Source organism: Anolis sagrei, chromosome 2, assembly GCF_037176765.1.
Source record: "Anolis sagrei isolate rAnoSag1 chromosome 2, rAnoSag1.mat, whole genome shotgun sequence".
In the NCBI taxonomy this organism is placed as follows: Eukaryota; Metazoa; Chordata; class Lepidosauria; order Squamata; family Dactyloidae; genus Anolis; species Anolis sagrei.
In genome coordinates this window covers 136,995,866-137,014,201 of record NC_090022.1, presented here as the reverse complement: position 1 = coordinate 137,014,201, position 18,336 = coordinate 136,995,866, and the positions used below count along the sequence as shown (strand labels likewise).

General features: G+C 41.4%; 1 protein-coding gene across 1 annotated transcript; it reads right to left on the bottom strand.

The window, feature by feature from the left end:
* Nucleotides 1–4,521: 4,521 nt before the first annotated feature.
* Nucleotides 4,522–16,280, bottom strand: LOC132768366 (retinol dehydrogenase 16-like). The gene is made up of 5 exons (XM_060764183.2): nucleotides 16,176–16,280; nucleotides 11,903–12,230; nucleotides 9,787–10,045; nucleotides 8,352–8,509; nucleotides 4,522–4,979 (listed from the first exon to the last, which is right to left on the bottom strand). The coding sequence occupies exons 2-5, from the start codon at nucleotides 12,213–12,215 to the stop codon at nucleotides 4,762–4,764; spliced, it is 948 nt and encodes a 315-aa protein (XP_060620166.2). The 5' UTR covers nucleotides 12,216–12,230; nucleotides 16,176–16,280; the 3' UTR covers nucleotides 4,522–4,761.
* Between the last annotated feature and the right edge of the window lie 2,056 nt (nucleotides 16,281–18,336).

The following is an 18,336-nucleotide window of genomic DNA, read 5'->3' as shown; positions in this document are numbered from 1 at the left end:
CGCCCCCCTCCTCCTCCTCCTCCTCCTCCTCCTCGTAGCACTTCCTGCAAACAGCTGGTAGGAGGAGGAGGAGGAGGAGGAGGAGGACGCAGGAGCCCGAGCCGGATGGCGCGCGCGCGCTCCGCTCACCTTTACAACCGGCCTCCGCTCCTGCTGTTAGCCCCGCGCGCCATCCGGCTCGGGCTCCTGCGTCCTCCTCCTCCTCCTCCTCGTAGCACTTCCTGCAACACAGCTGGGAGGAGGAGGAGGAGGAGGAGGAGGGGGGCGCAGGAGCCCGAGCCGGATGGCGCGCGGGGCTAACAGCAGGAGCGGAGGCCGGTTGTAAAGGTGAGCGGAGCGCTGCGCGCGCCATCCGGCTCGGGCTCCTGCGCCCCCCTCCTCCTCCTCCTCCTACCAGCTGTGTTGCAGGAAGTGCTACGAGGAGGAGGAGGAGGAGGACGCAGGAGCCCGAGCCGGATGGCGCGCGCGCGCTCTGCTCACCTTTACAACCGGCCTCCGCTCCTGCTGTTAGCCCCGCGCGCCATCCGGCTCGGGCTCCTGCGCCCTCCTCCTCCTCCTCGTAGCACTTCCTGCAACACAGCTGGTAGGAGGAGGAGGAGGAGGTGAGCGCGGGTGAGCGCGCGCGCGCGCGCCATCCAATCAGCTCCTGCCACGGTGCTGCTGGGGTGCTTGGGAGCGCCTGATTGGTTCCCAGGCACCAGCACAACCACAGCACTGAAGTCAGCACAGCAGCCGCCATTGCATTTACGAGATGAGCTGAAGCTCGTAAAAAAAATGGGGCTGCTGTTTCGATATTTTCAAACCCTTCCGGGTTTGAAAATATGTTTTGATATCGCTTCGTTTTTAAAAAAAATAACGAATAAAATACGAAAAACGAATTAACGATACAAAACTGACAGGCCTAGTTGGACGGTATCCTTGAAGTGACTGGCTTGATCCTGAAGGAGCTGGGGGTGGTGACGGCCGACAGGGAGCTCTGGCATGGGCTGGTCCATGAGGTCACAAAGAGTTGGAAGCGACTGAATGAATAAACAACAACTGATTTTAATATTTATGTATATTTATACTTTGTTTTATGATCCGGCATTGAATATTTGTCATATATATTTTGTGCTGTGCCCTGAGTCTCCTTTGGGGTGAGAAGGGTGGAATATAAATGCTTTAAATAAATAATAAATAAAATAAAGGTCAACATGGCATGCGATCCAGATCCAGAGTCCCAAAAACTGAATGGCCCACAGAATTCCTTGTGTACTGGACACCTAACCTAACTTTGTTATGACCATTTTTTTTAAATGTGTTTATAAATTATATGATGTTTTTCTTGAAGAGTGAGATGCCCAATTTTGTGGGAGCACCAAATCATTGGGAGCCCCTGGTGGCACAGCGGGTTAAACTGCTGAGCTGTTGAATTTGCTTACCGAAAGGTCACAGGTTCGAATCCGGGGAGCAACGGGAGCTCCCACTGTTAGGCCTAACTTCTGCCAGCCTAGCAGTTCGAAAACATTCAAATGTAAGTAGAACAATAGGTGCCACTCCAGCGGGAAGGTAATGGCGCACCATGCAGTCATGCTGGCCACATGATCTTGGAGGTGTCTACAGACAACTCTGGCGCTTCGGCTTAGAAATGGAGATGAGCACCAGCTCCCAGAGTCGGACACGACTGGACTTAATGTCAAGAGAAAACTTTTACCTATCCAATTATTGGGAGTGGGTAGAACTAAAAACACACTGTGAGGAGTGCTAAAGGGATCTCTCCAAGCTGTGGGAAAATGGAGATTAAAATGATAAATTGGGTTCAGTGTGAGCAAGTATAGAAAGAGGCATATTGGGGCCAACTAATCTCAACTTCAGCCACATTGTGAAGAAATCTTCAGCTGGGATGATTGATTAAGAAAGAAATTTTAGGTTTATGGTGGGCAGCTCCTTGAAAATGTTGTAAACCCAATGTGTTGACTTGTCTGGAATGGAGCAAAAGGGAGTTTCTGTGATGGGCAGTATCTGCGGTTTTGTGGATCCATGCAAAGTCTGGGAACATACCTTCTGTGTTTCAAGGGGTCACTAATACAAAATAAAATGGCCTATATCATATTGCATGTCTAGAAATCTATAGCACAATCACATTTGAGATATTGTGAGGAATTCTAGTGCCCTCACCCTTATCCAGGAAGCAATAGAAAATAAACACTGCAAAATAAACCCTGCCCTGTGGGTACTTTGGTTTTTTTAAACATACATAAAGACAAAACATGACCATTGGGAGTGCACATACACCTATGCATGAAGTGGAAAAAGCAAATAGGAAACTATTTTTTTCTCCCTTCTCATAATGGTAGGGCTAATAAAACACACTTGAACTGGAATTTGCTATTAGAAGGTGTGATGATATTTGCCAATTGCTTTAAAAGGAGATTAGGCAGCTTGGTGAAGGATAAGCTTATCAATGGGTACTAGTCATGTTGGATATATATGGTATTATATATTCAAGAATCAAAATCTCAATGTGTTTTTGTTGATTAAAAAAGCTAAAGCAGGAAGGAGTGAGTGAGTTATTGCATTTAGGTTCTTTGTGTTATGTATGTGGGTTTTGACAGGCAACTGCTTGGCTTTCAGAGGCATCATCCAACATATATCCTCTTATATTTTCGCATGTATGGAGATTGTTCTTTTTTGCCTGGTGAATGTCCTAGCTAGCGATCATCTAAACTTCAACTATCTTGTTCTGGCTATACCTAGGCTTCTCCTAGCATTGCAATTAATATACTAAGGAGTTCTTTTAAAAAGATAGAACACCCTCTATAATTTCACATATGAAAACTTGGATACATATATGGGCAAGCGTCATCAAGAGTGCGATCGAAGTGGGCAGTTATCAATGAGGAAGAATGCTAAGGACCTCATCACATAGACAAAAACACCTGTCCTAGAACGCAGTGGAGACACAGCCAGAATGGAGCCTGCTGGAGCCCTTCACATGACACAGGGCTACTTCCAATGGAGTTCTGTGCTACGAGGCTGCCCTGAGAACACAGGTGACTACTACCTGTGCTCTCATAGAGTAAGCTGGGGACAGTGTGGGACCTAGCTGGGGACAAAGAGAAAACTATGGGTGATGGTAGGGGAGTGATGCAGGGCACTGCCGGGTTCCAACTCTGCCCCACAGATTTGCCCCACTGCCCCCTGACTTAAGGACCTCCATGTGATGACATCTATAAATTAAGAATGGCTGCAGCATTTGGCTTTTACCAAAGTCTACTGGGAAGGGAAACATTCCCCTTCTTCCTCTGGTTTTGCTGGTTTGATCACTATGCAGCACTTGCCTCTTCTTTGTTATAAATAACTTTTGCCCTCTTGACCAAACTGTGAAATTGCTTGGTCATTGCACTCTGGTTTTTATCTGTGAAATGTTGAAAAGCATGTTCTTGCTAGGTCAACAAATTTCTGTTGCCAAGATGGGTTTCTCTACAGAACTGTAGTTATTTTCACCAAAATCACACAAAAAGCACAACTCAGTTTACAGCTTAAAACAAATCCTTTTTAGACTGTACTAAAAATATATATATACTGTGTAGTACAGTGGATCTCAAGCTGTGGTTTCCCAGGTGTTTTGGTCTACAACTCCCAGAAATCCCAGCCAGTTTACCAACTGTTAGGATTTCTGGGAGATGAAAGCCAGAATATCTGGGGACCTACAGGTTGAGAACCACTGGTGTAGTGTTTTTGCTTTTTTTGTGAGTGTAGTAATTTGCTATATTTGGCCACAATCCAGGTATTTCGCATAGGTTCCTGATAAAATTACAAAAGTATAAGGTAGATCTCAGGCACAACACAAAATTGCTTCAAGTATATTTACAAGACTACAACAAAACCTTATCTGCTCAAAGAAGTTCAGGGCAAAAAGAAGACAGTGTTGTAAGTGCCTAAGAAACATTAAATAACCATAATGTACCTTGCTCCTTTCTTGGTTTCCCAACCACAGATTATCAATTTACTAATGGTAGATTTTTTTGTTGAAGTGTACTTTAAAAAAACAACTCAGTAATAATTGAAAGTTAATACAGTCTTGGGCCAAGCACCAGCAAAACAAGTTTACAAGAATCAACAAGCAATGTCTCACACAAGATTGTGGCTGGCCAGCACTTATATGCTGTTTTTGTTGGTGAACCTACTCAAAGCTCAGCCATTCAAATTCAGGTGTCCCTGTGAGGAGAGCCCTACTTCCAAGAATCTGGCATGAGGCTCATACCCAGTTGCTTATTCATTTCAATCTACATTGGCTGATTTGGGTACTAGGTTTGACTACCTCATGAACCAAACAAAGTATTGGGGCAGGCACAGGGCTGGGTGTGCCTCAGAATACATTTTCCTGGAGATTTGTGTATAGAATTTGTGATGAGTGCAACCCCCAAGTATTCTTTTATAATTGCCATCTGGGATCATCATGCATAAAAGAATCATTCTATCTGGAGGGAATTGTTGTGGATTTGGAAAAAAAATGGAATTACAACCTGGAGACATATGAAGTGGATAGGATAAAGTTTATTTTGGGGTGTGCGACATACACATTTCAATTCCTTTCCAATACTTCCGAATCTCAGTTTCAAATCTCAGTGTTATGCAAATAAGGATGTGACACTACTAAACAGCTTCAGCCTTCTGCTTGTCCAGCAGTTTTAAAAAAAGTAATCAGAAGACTTTGTAGCACCCAACATTTTTCACAAGTTGTATGCCTTGGCACTTGTAAATGTTGCGTGCCAAAGATCAGTAAAGGGCTTTGTCCGGTTTGGGGCTGCCATAAGTTACAATATAATCCACAATTGAAGCTGGCAAATAAGAAAGGGGAATGTAGACCAATTTAGCATCCCAACCAACAGCATAGCGGCTGCGAGGATAGCAGGCAGTCAGTGCATGCTCCATACAGTCTGTGACAAGAGAGAGGTTTTTCTTCTCCCATTTGGCCCCAAAAAATGTCTTGGAAACTGCAATTGGGAGAAAGGAAGCATAGATTAGTCACATTTCCTTGTAAGTTTTTATGATTTCTGTGAAACAGGGTTTTCTTTTACTTTGTTCTCAGGGTATTACTGACAGATTTCTGAACTACATAAATCTCTTGTCTGAACAGAATAGCTGACATTTTTTGAATTTAAAAGGCTGATGAGGAGAAACATGAAGCTGCTCCTGAAAATGGCAACGTTGTTGACTCTCAACATCACTGAGCTTTGCATTTCCCCATTCCATAGCAATGTCTACCCTGAAGAAGATAAATTCACAATATATGGAATATAAAACATGTGACAAGTTGGATTTCGGCAAAAGTATGATAGTTGGGACCCTAAGCTATGCTAATTGCGCAACGCGGGTCAGAATTAATGAAGGGAAGACATTCGTGAGACAGTGGAGCGAGTGAGAGATGCAGCTGTGACAGGATAGCAGTGAAGTAATTTAACTCAGAAGCGACAGGATAAGAGTGAAGCAATGTAAGAGTTATTTAATGCTAAATGATAAACAATGGCTTACGAAGATGGTAAATGGGATAGAAATGTAACCTGTCCCCCTTTCTGATGAACGATGTTGCCACAACTCTGTTACAGCTGCGTCTCTCACTTACTGAGCTGTCTTGCACACATGTTCCCCTCATTAATTCAGACCCCCGTTGCGCAACCAGCACAGGGTCCCAGCTATCATAGTTTTGCCTTGGATTTCTTCTAATATTCCAAAAGTAAGCAGGAAGGCCCTTTGATTTAGTAATGGTAAGACTTTTATCCCCTCAAGCAAGGAAATCCCCCTTGCTAACTCAAAACCGCACATTGATGGTTCTGTTTGGTATATTACCTTCTATACCTTAGCTCAATCCCACTGATTGCCCTTACATATGCATCACTACTTCTGTGACCTTGATAGTATCTGTCAACCCCTTTAAAAACATTTTAAAAATATTTTAAAGTCTGTTTTATGTGTGTGGCGCTGTATTGGGAGTCTGGTGAACTGAGGGACAATTAACAAATATTCTATTCAATACAGCCTGAGCTATTCACTCAAATATGTTTATGAATCCCTGCAGATTGTCATCAGAACACATTTTATTTACTGCACTGGATCTATTCCTAGGAATAAGGGGGTTACTGGGATCCCAGACAAACTTGAAGAAGAACTACAATTTCTTCAAATGACGAAGAATGTGAAGTGGAAACTTCACTCAGGAAACTTGGAAAACATCAGTTTTAAGGAACTTGCATCATCCACTGGTGGCCAGGAACTGAAAAGTCTGATAGCTGCATGTCCAAAAGGGCTATGCTCTGGATAGCCCATTAGTCTGGTGGCTTTCTATTTATATAGCTTAAAAAAGTAAGTTATATGACAGCAGAACACAGGCAGAGATTGATTAATTTCTCTAGGCTCCTCCCCATTCTTGCTAAACTTCTGCAGATTCTGAACTCATGTGTATGATTAACTTCTCTTTACCTTGACACTTTGACACATAGGTCCAACTTTCTATCACTGGCTAGAAAGGCACTCAGGATTTGGTGTGAATATTGCAGAACTCAGAAGAAACAGTGACCGAAAAGCTATTCGAGTTAATTCAACTTAATTCATTTCATACGTGAGTGAAAAATGCCAAGAGTGTCAAATGAACAGGAATAGAACTTCAAAAGAGGAAAAAGTTCAGGTAGCCTTGTGGATGACTCTGCTGGCAAAAAGTTAACAGGAGACAGAAAAGGTAGAACTACTGGGCACCTTCTTTGCCACAATCTTCTCACAAAAGTGTTCAGTGCTCAGTTTGGGAAGGATGGAGCAGAGGGGAAATGCAGCACATAATAGGTAAAGAGGCAGTACAGGAATATCTAGCTCTAAATAAATTCAAGACTCCAAGGCAAGTTGATCTACATCCAAGGGCATTAAAAGAACTGGTAGAAGTAATATCACAACCCGGGTAATTATTGTAGCAAATTCTTGAAAAACAGGAGAAGTCCCAGCAGAGTGGAAGACGGCACATGTCCTTATTTTCAACAAGGGGGAAAAAGGACCCAAATAATTGCTGTCCAATCAGCCTGCCATCAATACTAGAACATTTTTTGGAGGAGGTGGCGATGATGATGATGATAGAACAACAGGGTCGAGCAAACTCTATAAAGTGTTTAATCGATTTGTAGAACAGAAATGGAGACCTGATAAAGAAAGTAAGAAGAAATGCTATATTCCGTGGTGCCGGAGATAGTAAATATGGAAGAAACATGGAATTTCTTCATGCTAATTACGCCTGTTGAAACCTCATACTGGTTAAAGCTTGAAAAAAATGATGGGGAGGAAAGAGAGAGAGAGAAATGGCCAGGCTGCAGCAACATCCTTGGATAATATAGTGGCATCTTTAAAGTGACTTGCATGGCAAATGGCAGCAGCACAGAGTAAAATAACAGTGTTTAAGGCATCACTCTTGCCCTAAGATTTATCGCCTTGCCTTGAGGTCCAGAAGAAAAGGAGTAGGCCCTTTGATCTGGGAGTCATTTTCCTTTAGCCTGTGTGCGCCCAAGCAAGCAAGCATAATGAACTTAAGACTGTGCAGCTTGGCAGTGTTGGGTCCTTTACTAGACTTGGCAACTTTTGATTAAAGTCATAGTATAATCTACTTGGAATGGAGCCAGCTCAGAAAGATTCCATCAAAGGGCACAACCAGGATGTATTACACAATAAGTAATGTGCAGAACCTTAAAGAATTTAGAATGTACTTGTTTTTTTGCTTTTCATTTTTTTAAAAAACCCTTCCAGATTAATGATATGTGACAAGACACAGTTTTGTTCATTTCTAGCCCATCTTCATCCAGACTTCAGTACCGGGATTGTGGTGCAGCTGGCTGAGTATCAGCTGCATTAAGATCACTCTGACCAAAAGGTCATGAGTTCGAAGCCAGCCTCGGTTGGAGTGGGTTTCCAACCAATTGTGTAGCCTGTTGTCGACCATTGCAACCCGAAAGACAGTTGCATCTGTCAGGTAAGAAAATTAGGTACCACCTTAAAGTGTGGGGAGGCTAAATTAACTGATTTATGAGGCCATAAAGAAGATTCCAGCAAAGCATTCCAGTGGGGAAGTATGCGGGGAATGCGGAAGTGCTTCATTAGAGTCGCAGATGGATGATGAAAGCGACAGCTCCCCTGGTGGCCAGAAAAAGTTAAATAGCCTCTGTGTATGTCTGTATATGTTTGTATGTCAAAAATTGGCATTGAATGTTTGCCATATATGTGTACACTGTAATCCGCCCTGACTCCCCTGCAGGGTGAGAAGGGTGGAATATAAAAGCTGTAAATAAATAAATAAATACTATAGTACATTGAGAGTCTGGCTGTTTTTCACTCACTGTTTCTGAAGTACTTCTCTCCATAGAGTTCTCTTATCTCAGCAGGCAACTTGCTCCATACATTGCCGAAGGAACCGCTTGCATCTTCATTTATTTTTGTGTTAAAGCCACTTGGTTCAATGATGCTGACGCTGACTCCAAAAGGTCGTAAGTCACGCCTAGAAGGTAAATCAGTGTTAAAAGAGAGAGAGTCCTTTCTTATGGGCTGGGGTCTTTAGGGTTCCTTCTTGCCATCCTCCTGGTAATGACTGTTCAATTAAGACTTCCTGATAAATGAGCCAAAGCAACAGAATGTAAGAATCATTGTCCAGATTGTATCTTGTCAAGGGGAATAGGATTTCTTAGTAGAAAAGCTGCATGAATCAGGAGCACAAAGCAGAGGCCAACAACATCATCACAATGACTATGGAATATGTGAAAATAACACAAATAGAATCAATGTGATATTATTCTGATCTTATTATTCACTGCTGCTTTAATTATTGCTAATTGGTAATTATCATAGATAAAATTATAGGAATAGTGCAATATAATTTTTGTAACAACAAACTGTGAATTAAAACAAAATTAAGAAAAACCAAAAATCCAAAATATTTGATGGTAATTTTTAGGGAAGCCTCTGTTAGAGCTTGTGAAAAGACTGCCAATCCCTCATTTGGAATTATGGTGCACAGTTTAATCATTGGACTGTGATTGTGGAGACCAGGATTCAATCCCCCACTTGGTCATGAAAACAGATTTGGGCCTTCTTGAGGGAGTGACACACAGTCAGCCCCGGAAGAGTCTGTGATTGATTCACCTTCAGTTGAAAATTACTTAAAGGCACACAATAACAACAAGGAGCCTCCCTGGAAGAGACAGTATCCTGTGTTACAGGATTTCCCCATTTACAATTCTGAATTTAGAATGCAACACCTAGGACTTCATACCATGGTTTCTAGGCTCTGTTTCCATGTGCTTTGGAAATGAAGCTCCATGAGAATCTCATGGGAGCCATCCTATGATGTAAGAGCACTTCTGGGGGACTCCTGGGGCTCTGTTTCCACAGTGCATGGAAATGGAATCTTGAAGCCACTTTCAGATGTTGGGTGTCACCTGACTCCAAATGGCAGAAAGTGGGGAAAGGCTGGGGAAAGGCAGGCATGCATGTGACAAGGAGGTAGCCATCCCAGAAGATGGACAAAGACTAGGAAAGATGTGAGGGTCTGTGGTAAGACGGTTTCCTCTACTTTCCTGCTGCTTATGCAATGAGGACCACACTCAGGCTCAGAAGTGGTACTAATAAAAAGGTCAGGATAGTCAGTGTCTGCTTTAGGAAATTGTTAGAAGGCATATTCTAAAGATGCTCAATAGCCAAGTGTTGTCAGACCCATCTGCCTTTCCCCTTGGTAGCACTGGAAGCTGAATGGAGAAGGAATCCAGGAAGAGGATTTACCTGAGAGTGTCAGAGAATGCTTCCAAGCCAAATTTTGAAGGGCTATAGCCTCCTCCACAATAAGCAAACCTTCCAGCAATGCTGCTTACATTGACCACCCTTCCTTGGGCCTTCCTGACAAGAGGCAGCAGGTGCAGTGTTACGTCAATTGGTCCAAGAAGGTTGACCTCTAACACCTTTGCGAAATCAGCCTTGGTCATCCATTCGTTGGGGCCTATTGGGTACAAGATTCCTGCATTGTTCACCAAGCCCCAGAGCCCTGTGGAGAAAAATGAATTTTCTATCTTTAATGGACTATGTGTTGATGTTTCTCAAATAACAGTATTTTGAAATGGTCTCCATTACTGTGTCTGAATACATTGACATTTGTTCCCAAGATATCTGTTACACCACTATCAATCCACATACTGGCAAAATTTAGCTTTCTTCTGAGCAAGATTGCTATATCAAGTTGACCTGCCCTTAAGGATTTAGGGAATTTGTTGGATTATTCAGTGGTCTGGAGAATTTCCTGGTTGACTTGACTGACTTTCTTGATGAAACTTGGGTCTTACTATGAACTAGTTTGAAGGAAATTGTTGTTGAGATAGCTAGTCCCAAACTTCCTGTCCAGCAACATAAGAAATGAGAAGAAGAATGACTAAAAAGCAATCAGTTTAAACCCTATAAATATATGGAAATGAAGCACATTTTGGAAATATTTTGGAGTGGTGAAGCTTATAAAATATTTTTATGTTTCTGTCATCATCATCCTTTCCTCAGCCACTTAGTAGAGCTTTTCTGTGTGGTGAGTAGAAAGAGCCGCCAAGAGAGCAGCCACTGATTTCTACAAGACTTTTTGGATAGGTCCTTTTCTGCCACACACTACTCTGAAATTTTTCTGCTAAGAGTTTCCAAGAAAGATGAATCACCTTTGAAAAATGTTTGAATCGGGTGTGGGAAAAGTGTGATTTACAGGTTGCATGCAATCTCATCCTTTGGTCTCCAGACCAAGGTTTGCCCTGGATCTAGGCAGAGACCCTCTGTCTGGGTGAGGGTTAATTAACTGGCACATAATCCTGGATGAAATCTGGAACACTTACGCTTTTTGAATACTTCCAAGCTCCCCTGTTGGTATAACTCCTGGTCATGATAGTTGGAGCTTTATGAGAATGGTATCCCTCCCCTCCCCAAATAACTTTCCAAGATCTATGCTTAGTTATAATTATTAGTCACAATAGCTACACAGATGCTCTATATTCAGACAGAGTCCTCTTCTAAAAAATAGCTGTGGTAAAGAAACTATTCCCATTGTTGGATTAAGTGAGCCAGTGTGTCCTTTTATAAACACCAGTTAAGTAAAATGCAGAAAAAATACTACAATTTGCCTAAATCTGGATAGATGTCTACTTTTGAAGCCACTACAGCACCACCGGATGTTTTGCCTAGCCATCTTGCACCTACCAATTTTTTCTGTATTAAATTTACTGCTAGCGTTACTGCTACTGCCACCAAGACTGCTAGCAATACTAAGCCTTTCCCCATTGCCTTTGGATTTATTTTATTTATTTTGTGCCTTTGGATAAAATGTAGGCACGTGACTTTTTCTTTCAATGTTATTTTTTAATTTCAATTTACATATTCATAAAAAACCAGTGAAAACTATATACATGTATATATGCATGAACCAGTATAATACTTCCTAACATCTATATAATATTTGTACTTGGTTATACTCTCCCCTCTTCTTCCGCCCGACCAATTTAGGAAGGAAGAATGGAATAATACATGGATGTCTCCAACCCATCCCTTAGGTTGGAGACATCCATGTATTATTCCATTCTTCCTTCCTATTACATAGTTTCTGGCCTGATTTTTATTATTTATAAATTCCCTACACCGATTCTAACAGGTTAAATTAGGAAGACTTCTAAAAAAAATTTCTTCTTTTTTTTACAAAGTTTAGACACACAAAGAAGGCAGGGAAACACTAGATCCTTGGTATTCCATACTCAGCAAAACTGAGAGAAAAGGAGGAGACACCAGAGACATCGAAGACCCCAGGCTGACTCTTGTGTGCGAAAACGTATTTTGTTTTCCTTTTTTAATATAGGCTTGTAATGGAAAATTACCGTACCTTTTTTATCAGTGCATCCTTTCACCCACTCAGTCGCTGCTGCTATGCTTTCTGTGCTGGTGACATCCAAAATGGTGGTTTTTAGCCGTTCTGATGTGGCACGCTCCAGCAGCTCTGCTCCTTTCTGGGTAAAGCAAGCTGCCAACACTCGCATGCCACGGGCATCCAGCTGCCTGGCGAGCTGGTTTCCAAAGCCAGAGTCACAGCCAGTGATGAAGACATATTTCTCTGTCAGTTTGTCCACAGTCTGTCTTTCCCGGTACCATCGGCGGAGGAAGTAAAACCCCAAGAGGGCAGCCAGGTAGAGCCACATAGCTAAAACCTACAACTAACAGCAAAAAGAACATTTGTTTGATCAGATTTCTTAATATTTTCTTTTTTTAATTCTCTAACTGGCTCCTAAGGGCTTTCACAGGGCATCTGAGTAGATTGGGAAACGGTGGTGGTATGCAATTCCAATAATAAAGTTATCAAGCTCTGGATGCTGTGATCTGAGCCCTTTCCACAAATTCAGAACAAAGCCACATCATTCATCAAATTCAATGCATTACTAAACTGATGAGCATCTTCACATTTTCTCCATAGGAACCAGCATTTTTATTTTCTATTTAGAAAAGGCTGTTTCCTGCAAAAGAAATGTAGTTTTCTTTTTTTAAAAAAAAACATGCAAATTTGACAACAAAACAAGTCCTGAGCAATGACATTTTTTCCAAAAAGGAAAACTTTCTACATCAATAATATTTTTTTCTGCAATAAAGTATAAGTTTTGTGTAGAATAAGTCCCAAACTACAAACTATCTTGGAAAGTTGACATTTTTGAAAGTATTCTTGCAGTGGAAGATAATAGCTAAAATTATATTTTACTCCTTTAAAAAATAAAATTAACAGAGAATTACAATCCTAAGGTCCACATTGAGGCATATTCTAAGTGGATTGTCAATTGTATAGATATAAATGACTAATCAAGTTATCTTAAAGTCTAATACTTTAATTATATTAAGCTGAGTAGTTGCTTTGAGTTCCATTTGGGAGAAAAATTGTATATAAAGCAAGCCAATCGAACAATAAATAATATATAGGCAAATAGAGTACAGCTAAACAACTTGTAGCAGGACTTTCCAATTATTGATCCTGCATTGAAAACCTTGCAACCCTAGCTACTTGGAAATGATTTTTTCTCTTCTTTGGATGGCTGAAGTTCATAAAAGTTTTCTGTTCCAAGCCCTTAAGTATCTAACCTTGCAAACAACATATTGGTGTGGCTCAGTCTGAATCTGAAACTGAACTGTTTGGGTCTTTTGGGCCTGCTGGGCCTTCTGAGCCTGACTTTCTGCAGGATGACAAGGAGGCTGATGGGTTACACATTCCTGTACATGTTCCAGACAGGGCTGATAGAGTGTCTTCTGAAGAAGAAACAGCAGGTCTGTTCCCCGGGGAAAGGAATGTGCCTTTAGATGGAGATAGTGAAATCCCACAAGTGCAAGTGGAGACTCCTTTCGGTTCCCAGAGTGATCCAGCCCAGTTGGGCCAAGATAAGGAGTTGTATATCCTTGAAGATAATGGTGAATTAATGAGCAGACAGGATCATTTGCAATTAAGGCTTCGCAGAAGCACACGCCTTGCCAGCAAGAGGGAAGCCAAAGGTCAACGCAATGCTTTCATGTCAGGGAAACTTATTTAATGATGTGGCTGACAGGCATTTCTTGTCAGTCCAATGTTGCTTCTTACCCGTTAACTTCTGTGGAATTACCTTGGCTTTTGCGGAACACTTCTGGCTTCTTTGAGACTTCATTCTGATCCTGATTTTACCTGTCTATCATGGACTATTGTTTGACTATTGCTAAGGGATTAGGGTTCATGTTATTTGCTTGTGGTTCTTGGGAACCTTGCCTTGCATTTAAGACTCTGTTTTGCCTATTGAACTTTTGCCTCTTTATTTCTCTGTTTTGCTTTTTCCTTTTTCTCAATAAACTACAAAACCTACAGCTTTGGTGTGTGGTAGTGTCTTGAGCAAAGTGAAAACTACCCTGAGTTGCGAGACATATCACTTTCTGTAAATAGATAGATCTGTTTATTGCTTAGTCCACTGACCATATTGACAATAAAAGACAAAAAAACCACACAGACATATAGACACTAATCACTATGCTAAAACTCCTGTAATAGCTAACTAAGACAAATTAAAACACAATGAAACTTGATAAAATAATATGTTTAATAGGCACTGTTCCATTATCTGAGTGAAGACCACAAAGGGGAACTAGAGAGTAGACTTGTGCATGGATTTGTTTCCCTGTGAGACTTTGCCTGTTGAGCCAATCAGAGTAGAAGAAACAGCTGTGATGTGTCTTACACAAGCTGTGTCTATTTAATGGGGAAAGTGCCTCCATTGCTCAGTTGCGTCCTGGATCTAGAGAGAGGTGCTCCAGTCTAATTGCCTTGCCACCAATTGCCCTCAGCTTTAATTTTTGGCTCAGCTTGACCTCTCTCTAGCATTGAATCTTTTTTATTTTCTGGATTCTTTATTTAGTGGCACTGGGAGTTTGAACGTGTTGCATGGCATTTGTGGGTGTGCTTTTTAAAAGGGTGGCTCTGAGTTTTGAGTCACCCTTTAGCCTTTACTAAAGCCTTTAGCTTCTTCTCTTATCACTCCTCCCTCCTCTCTTTCATCAAAGTAGTACTTTTTAAAGTTTATTGTTATTAATACTTATAGGAATACTTATAGGAAACAGTGAAGCCTCATTCTCAGAAAAACTACCTCCCTCCCTAAACTTACCACCAATATCTAATAGGAGCTTTGTTGGGCCTTGCTGCAGGAGAGACCCTGGGGCCAGAGCATTTGTTATCCAGCTTTGCTGTCTTGCTTGGCCCTGGGCTTATCCACGAGGAGACCTGCAGCCATACCCTCATTCCAACCAGCTGACCCAGCAGCCTCCAAGAGAGAACATAAAAGGTCTGACCTAGAGGCCTGGGAGAGCTTTATTGGGCCCTGCTGCAGGAGAGACCCTGAGGCCAGAGCTATCCTTCTCTCCTTTGCACCCTCTTGTGGCCTCCGGCAGGATAATGAAACCATGCTGTTTGGTAAAATGAAATTGAATTACAAGATAAAAGCAAGGGGTGTAGAGTGACAAGTGTAAAAGGGTCAGTTGGAGAAGTTAGATAAGTTCATCAATTTCTGTAATAGCAATAAATCTGAATATTTGCCACACTGATTTTTTAAGCATCCTTACTGTACATGTCAGAACTATGTATTGTATTGCAGCTTTCACACTATTTCAAAGTCAGGGAAATCTAAAATCAGAATGTTATTATCAGGCAGAATAATTGGTTGTGACTCGTACGTTATGACACTGTGTTCATTATAAGAAATGGGTAGATTATTTGTGAGTGCAGGGTGACAAATCCCCCTGCCAACTCAAAGAACACTAACCAGACATAAATAGGGGTAGAAGGCCACAACATAATTTTTATTAGTTATAGCTGAAGTAATGTTGGCAGCCAAACATGGGTTCTGGATCATGGCATTGGTCAGCCCATCTGCTAAGCCAATGACACCAAGAGGGTGAGACAAACACCCATGTAATCCACTGCCTCACCCTCATGGTATTACAACAATAGGGGTGCTGCATAGGCACCCATCCAACAGCTCCCTGTGCAGCTTGCTCCTGCCTCTTGATAGTGGAAGCAGATCTAGGTCCCATGGAGACTGGCCCCAAGTTGTGATAGATAACCAAATGCAGAACCGAAAGCAAAAAACTAAGAGAGGAGAGCTCAAAGGTATCAGAGCTGGAGCAGCAGCCAGGCTGGAATAAACACCTGGCTGGCTGACCAGAGGGAAAAGGTCTTCCCTCAGATCTGCCCCTTCCAGCCAATCAGAGCAAACCACAGTGGTTCAATCTGATTGGCTGCAACTCCCCTGCTCCCTAGACTGGGTGCGTGACGTGTGCAGGAGCCTGGGAAGGAGGGCTTAGCCAGGAAGATAGTGAGTGGAGAGAAAAGCCTGCTGTGCAAGTACCCGACCCAGTAAGTCAGGCAAAGGATGTAATAAGGAAGAACTTAAATTAAATGTCTCATTCATTCTTCTCAGGGGGAGTGAGAGTGAAAATTTAAAAGGTTTTCTATTAAAACGGTTTTAAAAGTAATCCTGAGCAATAGACATAGTTGTATTGATAGGTTCCAAGGCTAGGCAACTTCGACAGTAGAAACATATCCTTTTGTATATTCCATTTAAAGGTTAAAGAAAACTCAGCAGCCATATGCATTACTTTCTTACCTTTCCTCCAGTTGTTTAAAATTCCAACAGCTGAGCTGATGCAGGTTCAGTTTCCAAAAGACTTTGATGAACTTTGGACACTCTAGTTACAATTCGGAGAAGGTGCTTTTTCATTGGCTTATTGGCATGGAGGGAGTTCACTTTTGTTATCTACCAGTACCTTTGAGATCCTGCAACAGAGGGAACAGATTTGGCCAGGAGGAGAAGGGGCACATTCACTTGGGAAACAAGAAGAGGGACACAGGGATGGGTTTGGCTCAGGACCATCCAATCTAACAGTTTCTGTGAATGCTTATTCTTCACTGGGGCATTTCTAGTAAGGATTAAATATGAAATTAGAGGTCCCAATGACACCAGCCCTGGCCATAATCACTGCCAAATCTTGAGCTTGAAAGAAATATGTTCAAATTGAGCCTCAAAGACTCAACCTCCATACAATTCAAAATGCCAACTCCACAGTTAGCCTGCACCCAAGATGCCTTGTAGGTGCTCAATAGGTAGATCATCAGTTCCAATTTCCTCATTACTCACCGTAGACAAATGCAGGAGCTATTACTTAGCTTTTAGTCCCCCTACTAAACAAGATTATGCAGGAAAATGTCGTTTCCAAACTACTTTTTCACATTTTCAGAGGAATGCATGACTTGCTGAAACTAAGTAATCTTTTGAAATATGCATTATAACACAAGTGTGTACATGCGCATGCATGCGCGTACACACACACACAGAGGAGTAAGGTGTATAGAAAAGACCAATGATTTAAAAACATGTAATATTAAGAAAATTGGTAGCAAAGATAGCATATTATGCACAGTTACATAGAAAAGCAAATGTATTAAGGAAAATTCACACATAAGTATTTGCAAATTTTCATGTGAGTTTTTTTTAAAGTTCAAAGCAAACCAAATTTAGGATTAGAAAAAAGCAAAGAGAAACTAAAGCATGATCAATTCAACAGTCCCCCTTTTTTAAAAAGTCACTTTTATTCAAGAAAAACACTCATACAAGGGAGGTTTATTTGGATATGTAACATTAAAATTAGACAGTTACGTTCTATCAACTACTTCAAGGCTGCAACTAAACATCTGTTGAAAATAACAGAAAAACAAAAATGAAACATCTACACATACATGCAAAATGTGAAGATCCAGATCTACACATTTCCCTTTCTCTTTCTGATGTTTATTTACCCCTTATTAGTCATTTAAATGATACTAACATGGTTACCCAAGTGTTCGAGGGGCTGCTGTACCCCACTTTTCATCCCTTCTTTCTTTTTCTTTCCTCCTCCATAACCGTTTCCCTATTCTTTCTCTTTCTTCCCTTTTTTTACTTTCTCCCCCCCTCCGTCCTGTCCTTTCCTTTCATTTCATTTCTTCCCTCCTTCCTTTTTCTCATACAAGTCACCTTTCTTTCCCAGTGACAGCAAAGAGGGCCTTCAGCTAGCAACAATCAATCCAGTGACATCACAGAGGGCCTCTTTACCAAACAACAGTCTTTGTGGTAGAAACATACACACACACACACACACACTTTGACTTTTATAATGATGGACAGATTTATTATATAGTCATATTTCTATTTTTGGTAGCACTTTACCGATTCATGAATCCTCTGAGCATTGAAGCTACAAGGCCATTCATTCAATGCTAATCAAGGTGGCCAATTACAACATTCACACTTGCCTCTTTTTCCCACCCTGGACATTCCACAGATATATAAATCTTACTTGCCTAGTTTCCAAGAGACCTCATAACCTCCGAGGATGCCTGCCATAGATGTGGGCAAAATGTCAGGAGAGAATGCTTCTGGAACATGGCCATACAGCCTGGAAAACTCATAGCAACCCAATCTCTCAATTGTTTTGAAAAGATAATGAACAAGACCTGATCTTTCTTAAAGTTGGTCAAAGGTTTCTCCTTAATCATCATAGTCAATTTATCTATCTTGGCTATTTCGTAAATGTTCATCAGCAATTATTCTTGTTCCTTTCAACTCTGAGCATAGACAACACTATGTAACACATTTTTTGTTCCTAGGTTATAAATGTCATTTTCTTATTGGTCGTATCATAAAAACATGAAAAACGTTTATTAAACTGCAAAAACTTTGTTTTTGCGGTCTGCACACTGAAAGATAGTGCATTTTCAGTAAGGAAAAT